Source organism: Pseudomyrmex gracilis, unplaced genomic scaffold (assembly GCF_002006095.1).
Source record: "Pseudomyrmex gracilis isolate BER0280 unplaced genomic scaffold, ASM200609v1 scaffold_15, whole genome shotgun sequence".
In the NCBI taxonomy this organism is placed as follows: Eukaryota; Metazoa; Arthropoda; class Insecta; order Hymenoptera; family Formicidae; genus Pseudomyrmex; species Pseudomyrmex gracilis.
This window is the reverse complement of record NW_018020599.1, coordinates 321,215-334,351: the sequence shown is the minus strand read 5'-3', so window position 1 is coordinate 334,351 and position 13,137 is coordinate 321,215. Positions and strand designations below refer to the sequence as shown.

General features: G+C 42.5%; 1 protein-coding gene across 9 annotated transcripts in view; it reads right to left on the bottom strand.

Annotated features, from left to right (window-relative positions):
- The window catches only part of LOC109863958 (zwei Ig domain protein zig-8-like), a 61,223-nt gene that overhangs the window by 17,462 nt on the left and 30,624 nt on the right, over window positions 1–13,137 (bottom strand). For all 9 annotated transcript variants that reach the window (XM_020444687.1, XM_020444679.1, XM_020444686.1 and 6 more), the window contains 2 exons: window positions 6,116–6,291; window positions 2,546–2,756 (listed from right to left, as the gene is read on the bottom strand). In XM_020444687.1, coding sequence (XP_020300276.1) covers window positions 2,546–2,756; window positions 6,116–6,235 — 331 coding nt within the window. In that variant the 5' untranslated portion in view covers window positions 6,236–6,291. The remainder of the gene's footprint in view (window positions 1–2,545; window positions 2,757–6,115; window positions 6,292–13,137) is intronic.

The following is a 13,137-nucleotide window of genomic DNA, read 5'->3' as shown; positions in this document are numbered from 1 at the left end:
CGCAGAAGAGTCGTTCGCTCCCCGGAAAGGCTCAATTTGTCGCCACAATTTCACGGGCATCGCGTGCCGAGAATGCCGCTGAAAGGTCGACTATTGTTTTTCGATCTGCTCCATGTCGCCCCGGCTCGCTGTCTTTATTAAATGGACGAAGATCGAAGGGAAGTTACAAACGGGTCACGTCGCTCAGACGCAATTTATTCCCTTTTTCGCGTCATCACGTCGCGCCATTTCGTAAAATTCGAAATACACACAAACAAGTAAGCGTGCGGAAAATTGAACGGATATTCGCTTTCTGGCCAACCTGCGATGATCGTGCAATTTCTCCTCGAGGAATAATAGAAAAGATGAAAGTTGCGAGATCGAACTTTTAACCAACTTTTTTGAAAAATCGAAAAGTTTTCTTTTACCGAAGAAATTTTACAAACGCAAATCTTTTTAATTTTAACACAACTACCTAGTATTTAACAATTTTCACATGATCTAAAATTAACATTTACAAGAAAATAATATCGAGAACATCAGAGATAAGATTAGTAATTTCACGTCTGAGAAATATGAAGCACGCGGAAAATTTGACAGAAAAAAAAATGACAGGCTTCAACTGATAGAGGAGAGAAGAAGGAGCTAGAAGCGAGGTAAGAGAGGAGTAAAACGCTGTGATGGATGGAGTCAGGAGACAAGAAGAAGATCGGCAAAGTAGCCGTCGATTCTTCTTTCTCGAGCCTTCCCACCCTCTTTTCTCGAGGAAAAAAGGCTTCATTAGCTTCGCGATAATTGGCCACGCTCGTGACTCGTGTTCGTGAAAACGCCTTGCCGGTTCTTGACAACGTTATCCCTCAAAGACGAATCACGATAAGCTCCCGCCAACTCGAGGATTTGATGAATCAAAGGAAGGATGCTCTGTTGACCAAGAATTTCAGAGGATTCGATCGATACCCATCAAGGGAATCCGGATGTCACAGAGGAAAACGTCTGTCGCTTGATTTGTTCGTGCGAGACACGAATGCCGATCGTTCCTTCGTTGCCTCTCTCGATGTTCTTCTCTGGCGGAACTTCTTTTTTTTTTTTTTTTTTTATCTCGTCTGTAGATCACATTTCAATCACGAGATATAAAGTCGCGATGCTCCTCGATTTTTCAAACCAAAGAATTTTCCGAATCTGTGCTCGATAAATTATTGTATGTAGCTCGTGGTAATATATACAGACGCGTATAAAAATTTTAATAAAACATTTCGTGAAGAATTACGAATTCAATTTGTCTTGAGAAAACGCTTATCACAGAGCTATAATCGACTTATGTGTATGCAAATCAAAATAAAGATTTTATCCGTTCGTTCCAAAGGTCACACCATTCCGGAACGTACAATATATTTTCGCACTTGACACATGCAAAAGTACGATCGTTCGCTCCTCGTAGATCGTGGTCAATGTGTCCACGTTTGTTTGCCGCACGCGCTAGTAATATTTCCCCAAGTAACTTTTTCGCATTGATTTACAATTCCCTCGATTGTCTGACCGTTCCCGTGAGGCCTACTTACTACCTTCTAACTTTTACCATTCGCAGTGCTTAAAATGATCAGCAAAGTTTGAGCGAGAAAAAGTTAAAAGATCATTCTGTGATTTTTTCTTTCGAAACCTGTTTCACATAATTTGGATTATTCAGAATGATCGATGAAAACTTCGTCACGATGTCTGATTAATCGCGATAAATCAAAGAAAGAACTTCCGTCGAAATTAACACGGATTTTCTGTTCAAGTGAGAGATGACTATTGGCGACAATAAATAAAGTTCCGATATATTCTGTTCGACACGCTCTATCTTTGTTAAATAACAATTTGATCTGCACGTTTTTCTAGATTTATGCAGAAGCCATTTGTAATCGTTTAGACCAGATCTCCCGTTGCTTTTCAAGACATTTATCTAAAAGAATGTAATATCAATCCGAATTATTTATACAGCAAGTTGAATAAACAATTCCTTCATTAAAAGAATATCTTGAGCAAGGTAAGAATGTTCTTTCTTTCTGTTCATGAAAAATGTTGTTTTGTCTCGTTTGCATACTTTTTAGCGATATGAATATTTATAGATACCGCGTTCATTATATAAAAAATATATCGCTTTAAATGTCAACTGAGAAACTTCGAGTATAACAAAGCACATCATTTAATAAAATTTACTTTGATAAATCACACATTAAGGTTACTCAAGAAGCACGGTAGCAGAGACGGAAAAAATTTAACAAATTAACTTATATATAGGTCACGTGACTTTACGTCACGTGTTGTTTTTCCACTTTTTCTTTTCTTTAATTTTCAAGTTTGATTTTCATGCGTTATTTCTCACACTTCTCATATGTGTATTCTATTGTGTATAAGATGGTCATGCTTCGTTTTGTTTCTCTGTGTATTGTCGAGTACTGTCAATAATTACAAAATATTTATCACTTAATGCACGGCATTACCACGCAAGTTCTCACGTTATCTCTGGTACTACTACAATAGCCGTCAGTTTTGGAATTTTCTAACACTATATGACAGAACTTACCGATTACGGAGAGAGAAACAGAGCGGCCGATGGGCGGTGTTGTGGATATTTGGCACTCGTAGATACCGGAATCCTTTCGTTGCGGATATCTTATTTTGAGGATCCATTCCTCCGTTTGCGGATTGTACATCGCCTCGAAACGCTGATCGCTCGTGTAAGTGTAACGACCAACTGTCAGCAGGTGAATGTCACGGTGTCTCACCCACGAGATCTGAGCACACACAATCGCGAGATCCAAATATTAAAAAGATACTACTAATTTCCGTCAAATTTTCATCGTGTCAAATAAGAAGAAAGTATTTACGAGCGCGTTTCAAATTTTATTACCGTGGTTAACAACAGGTTGGAAAAGTATGTTGGTTTTCTCTACAATCTTAACGCAGAAATCTTGAGTTACCTACCGCGAGCAGCACGTATTGCTAACTATCACCGCTCCTCACGCCCTGTTGCTCATAAGATTGGACGATAAAACTTTATACTCTCCCTTTTCCTAGCCCCGAGAAATTTACGAGTGCAGTAGATTCGCCGCAGCTGGAATACTTCATGTCTTTGTTTAATGCTGTATAACCCCGTGTGATGTACGACTACAATCTCGGCGCAACGACGACTCCTCTAGTTTGCAATTATTTATAGGCGAATAGGCGCGGCGAATTTGCTCGCATAGCTTTCGCGGGAAATTATGAAACGCGTTCCTATGACTGGGGCGGGGAGAGAGAAGGGGAACAGCCATTGTGCCGGAAATTTATTAATCGTAATAAACTGTATTATTATATAAATTATATATATCGATAATATATCTCGCGGAAATGTGAACGCGACGCTCGTTACGATATTACATCGTTCATTACTTTGATCCAATAGCGGCGAAATGAACTAGTATGACCGATGAAGAGTGTAAAATGACATTTGCCAAGTTCGGATAACGCTGCAGAGTTCACAAAGCCGTTAATTAGAACAAGATTCCGACCGATGATTCGGAGCTGTCATAACATTCGTATAACCCGAGCAATCCTCCCGTGCGGACAAGACGGGAATTGCGCCTTTAACGACCGAAACCCGTCGCTTTAATAACTTTAATGGTTTTTACTGCTGCGATTTAATAGCTTACACCCGTAGATTTCGCTCGTGATTTTATGAAAATCATATTCCTTTTAAATACCGCGCGCTCGCTACATTCATAACGACTAAATCGAAAACAATATCACCCTCTAATTTTCTCAGTGCGAAATATCCAAGCGTTTATTCATGCGGCAATAACGCACGCATGCAGATAATTTCAGTTACGGATAATGAAACTCATATTTGCAGAAATCGTATCATTGTGTACTAATTCGTGATTCGCTTAATAATACACAGTAATCTGCCTGCCTTTGTCTTAACGTCTGCATTCAAAACACTCGCCTTGTAACGTTGCTCCCATAAACATTAATTAGCGCGGGTGTAAGTGAATCTTTATCCCCCATTCTACCGCGCACGCAGAGAGAACGTACGCGGACATGGAGGAATCAGTTGAAGCTTTGCTACATTAACTAATATTTATGGTAACAGAGCGTAAATGTTATTTTCCGTATTCCGCGATGTGTAATGCGCGCCGCGCGTATACATCAACGCGGGCGTTGATCGAGCCCGAGCTAAAGCTTATATTTCGCGCATTTGCGCTCGAGTATAATCGGAAATATAAACTGTGCGAGAGCCCGGGTATAATGCGATTGTCGCTCGAATATGCCGGCGTGCTTAATATACTTTTCGCAAAAAAGAAAAGAACGCGCACCACCGTCGTCTAACAGGCGGCCCGCCGCCGCTACTCGGAGGAAACTTTTTCCGCGTAATAAAATTCACGATACGGGACCAGCCGCGCGAGAGGAAGAGAGAGGGAGAACGCGGCTGTGCGCGCTCCGCTTCGGCGGAGAAATATGCGAGCGGATAAAATCCAAGAAACGCACCGTGGCTGCCATAAGGGCGATTGCTGCTCTTTCTTTCTCTCGAAATCTTTTTGCATGCACCGTGAGAAAGGAACCCGACTTCCGGAGTTAATATCGTCCCTGGTGTGGGCGCTTATTCTCACCGCCTGGTCCCGCCTCGGGCGCAACTTTTTCACGTAACTTCATCGTTTTCGGCTTCTTCATATCTTCGTGCTTCCTCGACGTTTTCGACGGTTTCTCTCCCCGGGTAATTTCGGTGCCCGCGCGTGCAACCGCAATTTCACCGACATTCCTTCGCGGCACTAATTTACATGCTCTTATACGTATGCGCACGTGTGCACACGGATATATATTCACGCAACCGACAATGCAATATTGTGCATCGTCACCATCGGTTTAAGTCCACACAACGACAACAAGATATCGTACATGTTGTATATAAATATATCGTATATGTAAACACATCGTCTCGTTTTTTACAGCGTGTCTCGGTTACTGATCGATGTTTATGAATGGCAAGTTTTCCAAGTGTCTTAACTTACAAGAGCGTATAGATAAACGCATAATGTTAACGGAACGTATTAAATGATACACACGTAGTTGAGGTTGACGCTGCTGCGAAGACCGGGCTTTGCATAGAGATGAGCGCCGGGATTAAAACTCTGACCTCTCCCGACCGAGTCTGCATGAAGACGTAGCCCGACAAAGATCGTCCTTTTCTACTTAACTGCTACGATAATCCCGAAGTAGTAGTGCCACGAACCGTTAATACTCGAGGACGCCCCGAAGGTCCCGGAGTGGAAGATAAATTCCCCAAGGATCGTGTCCGCCTTTCCAGTTAATTTATCCACCCACTCGAAACACCGATTTAACCGCGAAAAATTTTGCTTTTACGAGGATCGTTGCGAAACGACCGAAATGGTCTAACTTAATTAACAACTGTCGAAGTCTAATTAGAAGTTGGGGTCTCCTTTATATTCGCGATTGCAATAAATTACGTACCTGGAATAAAATGACGCAAAGTTTTCGTACTTGACTATAAACCGCGCAAGATTCCGTCGTGTCTTTCTCTTCTTTTTCGCTACACTGACTTTATAGTAAAATATAAAAATGTTTTTCTATGTTTGTGTTGTATTTTCTCTTCATATAATTTTCCGGTTAATTCCGCGGACGATGGATGCCGTTCGTTTCTCCTTCGCTTGGCATCTCGAAAATGTCGATCTCGTCTCGGTGCATTGCTTTCCAATCCTTCATCCACTCAAACAAGTCTATCTTACGTTGTACGCGGCGTGTCGGCGGTCGTGTTTACCTGCCAATATCTCTTGCCGAAATCTGAGTTGTGTGTATGTGTATGTCTATATATATGCGCGTGCGCTAAATACTCTGTCTCTCAGGTTTAAGATTTGCTCAGCGAGAGGCGCCTAATTCTACGGTAAGCGAGCCAATAATTTCAACGTGCGAAAATACAACATTTAATTTATCCCTTTAATTCTGCGATTGTAATTATAATAAACTTCGATTGTTTGAATCGTTTTTTCCTATTGTTTTATATTTGTAAAATTATATTAATAATAATTAATTTTTTCTTTTATATAGAAACAAAGAAATATATTTCAAAAAAGATAAAAGAGATGTATCTTAAACATACCGTTTTGTTTCCGAGATTCTCCACTTTGCACGCCAGTTGAATCGTTTCTCCAGCCAAACCGGTGATGTTCGACATCATTGTTGGGTCGAAGTATGGACCACCGATTTCCGGCGTTCTCATTGTGAGTTCTTGCGAGGTATCCGCCACGAAAACGTGCGATTCGTACGCGATGCACTCTGAAAACATCATTACAATATTTTCTATTACATATACTGTAACAACATATTTTTACAAACGTGGCAAAATTTCTGTACGTACATAGAACAGTCGCAAAAATAATATCATTACACTGATTAAAACAAAGTGGGTGTAAAAAATAGAGATATAAGCGTTTATTATTAAGGATGCTTTGTTGAAAAATGTCTCCTACATTTTTACTCGGTTTTATCGCGCCACTTTGTGGAAGATACAATTTAGCTGCCAAGCGCGAGAAAGGGCAAGAAAAAACAAACAATTAGTTTGGGCTAAGCACGGCAGAAAGCAGTGCGTGCCCTCGGCCATTTATTCCGGTAATTTTAGACGGGAGAAACACGACGACCATCGCAAGACTGTGCGAACGACTCTCGTGCAGGCAACAACGGAGCTTCAAAAGTACACCGTTGAACAGGTCGTACAACATATCTCCGTCCCGCACTGCGGCAAATGCAATCTCGTCTCGGGTAGAGTAGATATACATATATCCTCGTGTTCGCGAGTCGTGTGAGAGGGCTCGATGTGCTGCCGCGCACTCGCGGGAAACGCATACGTGCGTGGACAGGTAAAGTCATGTCTATTTGCATGGAAGACGTTAGTGGCTTACGTATCGCCCGCGCGTCGGGTGATTACCATTCAAATCGCGATCTCCCGATGGGGAATGGATCGCTCGATAGCAATGTGAAGCCGGTCGCCGATCGAGAACGCGCTTCAAAGTGGATTTCAGCTGACTAAACCGGATATCGCGCGTTCGATAAGCACCGTCGGCGTTTGTCTCTGCCCTTTCGACCTATTGCCCTCGAAATTCGCGCTTAAAATTCAAGCGTCAATAATCCGTGACACGCGAATTAACAGAACCGACGACTCCTCATACGTGTCGCTTTGCATAAATTTTTTATCAGCCATTTTATTTCGCGCGCTCCAGTGGTAGAAATATCTACCTACCTACGTTAGAGCTAACTTATGTATGTGCAAATGGCCACACACGCGTGAGGTATCAAATTACCATGCGAATGCAATTTGACCAAAAAATTTATCGGTGGAAACCGTACGGGTTAAGAGAGAGGATTTTGTTTTCTCGTCTAAACTGCTTTTCGTCGCGTCGCTATCCTATTACCACGGCGCCGCGCTTTAAATATGTCGCAGAAGCAAGCCCGTTTTTTTTGTTCGCGCGTTGTTCACGACGGAATGATCTCTTTTTTTTTTTCTGTTTTGTTACTTACAGCGTGTGCTAACAGTTTAATCGGCGCGGTATTTTCGTACCTTAATGCAATATACGTTGCCCGCCGTTAAGCCGTTAATAAACGATACGGCCGGTTGAAAGCGCGGTCTTTCTCCTGTCGGCGCGAGCGCAGCCACTGACTTTGATAAAGTGATAACGATTCTACATTGTATCCCCTAGGCTGTGCCGGAGAGAAAGAGCGGGAGCGAACGAGACAAGTTTTGCGAGATGAAAGGCCTACGGGGAAGGTCGAACGAGCCGCCCTCATCTAAGCTATTTATTGCGATAAGCCTTTCGAGCCTTCAAGAGAAGAGAAAGAGAGAATTCTATGAAACTTGCAAATTAACCCTTTCTCATTTCTGTGTCGCCTGATAAAAGCCAAGGTTTAGCGAGCATCTGAATTATTCGTAGCCCTTCCGCCACTGCGGGATGCTATAAAAATATTTTTGCTTATATATATACACCCTTATTACCTTCTGAGGTAAAAAGGCTTAGGTAGATAAAAGATGTCCTCGTTGCGAAGGTCATGTTTTAAATATGTTCTCATCTCGACATAATTTATTATATCTTTAAATTTCCATATTGACAATAAAAGAGATTTGGTCCAATCATCTTTTTTTTTTTTTTTTTTTGAAATAAAATAACAATAGGCTATGTGTTGTATCTGCAATAAGCATCAGAGAAAAGAAATACATTAAACAGCGGGAGCAAAGCGCTCGGACAATTACTTGGAGAATTGTACCTTTGCAAATCGTTCTTGACCTGCATTTCGCGCACTTCTCCGAAGAGACGTGACGCTTCGCGTTGCCAAGTTTTCTTCGCGTCATTGCGACATAAGAAAATTTTGATCGCGTACTTCGCTTCGCGTGTCGAAGTGAAGAGCCGAAGAGAGAGCACTGCGGAGCGGAAGAACGCCCGAGAGAATTGTCTTCGCGTTGAAAAGTTTGGACACGGCGCGCGCACGGACTCGCTCTACGTACATGTCTATAATTCTCGGAAGAAATACCATCGTGTCGGCGGACGAACTGCCGGTTGCGCGACGAAAATCGCGAAGGAAATTTTCCAGCCGGAAAAGTCGCACGTAATCGGCGGAATAATATTCGCGCCGTTGTTCAAACAACCGGAACCGCTCTTGGATTCGGGACGGAGAGAGAATGAAGGAGAGAAATGGTCGCGAATGGGAAAATAAAGTGGGATCGCGTGGGTTTAAGAGTCGACGACGGTGCTCTCGCGATATATATATATATATATACCCACGCAAAGAGCGAGAACGAGAGAACGTACGAAAGAGAAGGAAATCGTGTTGGAAGACATATGTCGAGAGAATTCCTGGGAGCCGGTATGCGCTCGAAAATTTCACGGAAATGGATGTATCGGTGCCGAGATGTGTTACCCTCCCCCGGCACACAACGTTGACGATGTCGCGGTCGATGCGCGTGGATACGCGCGCGACATTCGTTTCTCTCAGATTTTCGATGCATGCGGAATGCACCGGAGGCGAAAACATTATTTACATCTTACGCGAGCGTTGGCACCCCCGCCGAATTGGAATCTTCCGACGTGGCGAAGCGCGTACCGTGAGAAACACCCGTCGCCAGAAAGAAAGGTCTTCACTCTCACCGCCAACTGCGGAGAAACGATCTTTTTTGAACGTAAGTGATCCTTTCTTTGAAGTGATCGAAGTTTCGTTGTTCAAGCGAGGAGAAACCATATCCGATCGAATCGTTATAATATGTGTGAAGTACTTTTAATTTAATTTCTGTAACGGCTAATGTAAAATCCGTGTCGCGCCATTATAATATAATAGCGACCGCGTCGAGTGAGAACGCTCGGATATTGTTGAAATTTTCATACTGCTTTGCCCATAGTCGTTAAGCGCAGTTAGTAAAGCTGCAAGAAGCTACTTCCGCTTTTCGTATTATTTAAGATTTGAAGTAATATTTCGCGAAAGGAAGAGAGGACAAAAATATCTTTCTTGTGGCGAGAGTCTCATAATGGTGGTTAACAGCGCTGAAATAATATTCGCTTAGTCTTTAAAGCAAGTTCAACACGTTTGACCGGAAAATGCATCAAAGTAAGAACTTAAAAAAAAAAAAAAAAAAAGATATAAGATCTCGAAGAGAAAAGATATAAAGCACAGAAAAATATAAAATACTTAGATTAATTATGCATTATCTTTTAGAAATCGTAAAATATTGTAACAATGTTACTTTGTCTCTTTAATGCAATTAAACCGCCGTATAAAATTAAACAGCTCGAAGCAAGTTCTCATTTAATGTTTCATTAATATCCTTTGATTCTACGTCGCACAATCTCTCTCTATATATAGGTAATAAGCAATCTTAATAAAAGCTATATTAAAATATGTGTGGAACACAGTTTTTACATGAATAATAGTCTTTAATTCTTAAATTTAAAAATTCCTATACGTGGTCTAGTTTTTTTTACATATATAAAAAGTTTTTAATTCACCATTTTAAATTCTCGGTGAATAATTTTCGATATTAAATATCACAGGAAGGATTTTGCAAGAAGTATCTTTCAGTACGGCGCGCAGTCCTGAAAAAGAGACTACCCTCGAAGGAAGTCGTAAGACGACTGGAAAGATCCCGCGGGAATAATATCCACCCCTCGTTGTTCAAACAACTGGGACGGTGGAGTTGGGACAGAGCAGAGGTGGTTGGAAAAAGAAACAAAATGAAAAACTCGGAGACTTTCAGCCACCGGATACAATAGAGCGTCATCTACGAAGATGTTGGCAAAACATATGCACATCGAATGTCCTGCGACGAAATATGACATTCCGGAAGGGAAAAACGACGTTCTTTTTTATACGACGTTTACAAAAAGATTACGAACCTCGTGGTAACTACGGCTGCGACACAAAAATGTTGCTACATCGCGAATTGACAATATAAGTTTTATGACAATATAAATGAAATAAAGAAATTCTTTTCATCGTATTATCATGTCATATCACAGATATTGAAGTTTGTCATATTTTAATAATTTCGATGCTTGTTCCTCTAAAAAACCATACTTAAAAAAATTAAAACCGTTAAGAAATATAATAACACAACAAGAAATATTCCGAGTCGCGCAATTTATGTATTTGCGAAGCACATATTTCAGGAACGTTGCGGCCCACGAAATTACTTTAGCATCGTTTTGGAAACTTAAGCAGATTGCACACACACACACACACACACACACTCAGTCAGCCAGCGAGGTATAGTGTAAACTACTTGGCGCGGGCTATATCATGAAAGATTATCGAGGAAGAAGAAACTGTCGTTGGAAGAAGTCGTTGAACGACTTGGCGGTCTGCTTGGGGAATAAATGTTTCTCTCCTCCCGCGCGTCGTCGGGAAAGAAAAGCAACGGAAAATGTGCGACTCGGAAAAAGAAAAATCGTAGAGAGCGCGTGACTCGAGGTATACGGGACATATATATACATGATAAGAAACGATTCGGGGTCGTATGTACGTCTGAAACCTCGAAAAGATAGTGCGGCACAAATTTTGCGGAAACAGACGTCGACAATCGAGATTTTGACGGACGCGTCGCTCCCCGAGCGGTGCATTTCAGGAACTGAGAAACCAGCGCGCAAAGAATGCATCGCAAGCGCGAATGCCACTTTTGCGAGTCCCGCACAATTCCGCCCCGGTGACACGCCGAATATCGGCTCTTCTCTTCTGTAAAATATGCTTGGATTACACCCCACGACGACGACGCGCGTACGTGGCAAACATAATAGAATTTTTGATTTCTGGAACGGGAGGAGATGTGGGAGAGCTCGCTCGCGCTTTGTTAGAAAGTTTGAAGTTTTTCAAGCCGGCGTTACGAGGGAAATTTCGCGCGCGCGGAGCTGCAACGACGAAGAATGACAAATATGTGCAACGTTGCTTGCAAGAGCCTCGGATGCATTCTTCCATTTGGTTGATTCATAGATGATGTTTGTAGGTGCATTCCGGGATGCAACACACACCGCGCCAACGTATCCGGATGATGAATGAAGATCGTGACATTATTGCAAAGCGAGGTCTCTCCGGTGTCAATTAATGTGCGAAATTGCACAGTGCGCTATGGAATTTCATTAGACTTCCTCAGCAAGATAAGGGAGCTATGCGTGATATTGGCGCGAAACACATCGGCGAAATCATTTAGCTCTCTATTTAATCGTTAATGCATCGAACCGAAATTATCGCGATTGCTTTCAGGATAATCAACCTTGAAGGCTCTAAAACAAAACAATTCATTTTTTATTTGTGAAAAGTATAAAAATGTACGGTTCTCTCGAAATTACTGCTTTTTCGACGATTGTCTTTAGACGATACAATGCAGACGTATCTTTTTTACTAAAAAGCAAGAGAAGAAAAAATTCAAAGATAAGGAGCAAAGCTATTCGAACCATTCTTCTTACGGTTTTTCAAATGCAGTCTCGATAAAGTTGCCTCCTACGAAGCACAACAACATCGGGAATCGATACGTTCCTTTCTAGTGCTCGAACGTCGGTTACGCGATCCAATTTCGCCTTCGAACCGCGACCGTTTTCGAGAATTCGAGCCTCGCGGATATTATCGTAATCCTCGCATCGTGATACCGGTCCGGATACTTGGTCGCAGGGCGTTGCACCGTGTTTCTGGGCGTTTCCATTCGCATGTTCCTGTCGTGCGGTGTATATGCGAGTGAGCACGTTGCGAAAGGGTAGGTCGACCATGCGCCGGTAATGCGTCGTCATCCTCTTCTTCCTTCACGTCGTTGTCGTCATCGTTGTCGTCTTCGCCTTGCTCGCTCCTAGCGACGTCCGAAGCAACAACATCATCCGCAGCTTCTCGCTATTTCCTGCAGTCCGCGTCGTATCGCGCCAGTAAAATGCAAATAGTTCGGCGTAAATGTACAAGAGATGTAGAATAGCTCGCAACGTGTCGGCCGTTTGCGAAATCGCGCACTTACACATTTGGTTTCTTTCTCGACTGGAAATAACAGCGCGACCGTGAGGACCGTTTCGTGTTTTATCAAGAAGCAAAGTTTCCACATGCGAATTTTGGACGCGACTGTTCAGTGAACACACGAAATCGCGGAAGAGACGTGCACACGACGGCGTTTAGCGAAAATTTGCCAAGCGGCAATTCCGCAGCTTCCTCCCGATCGCGATCGATCGATCAAAAAGCCGTCGTAGTAAAGTATCGCGCGATCCGCGGTTGTTAGGCGCGGCTTTATAAATTAATACTACATGAGACAAACGTCTCCTGCTCACATGGTAGTTCCCTCTCGAGCGCGTCGTGAAATTTCTACGACAAAACTTCGCAAGAGCGCGACCATCCATAATTTCGAGATACAGCGTATATTTCGCGCTTCGTCGCGCGCACCAAGTAACGACTGCGACGATTACGGCGAACACTCTCAATCGCTTACGCCGAGAGAGATATTACAGAGAGTCGCGATATTACGCTCCGCGTATTTTTTACAACGAGAGAAGGAAACAACACATCGAGCGAAATAGTTAAAAAGCAATGATCCGACGGAGCACGCGGACGCGCTCCGTCCGCGTTGCGTTTTTTTCTATTCGACTTCCTCGTTTTTTTTTTTTTTTTTTTTTTTTTTTT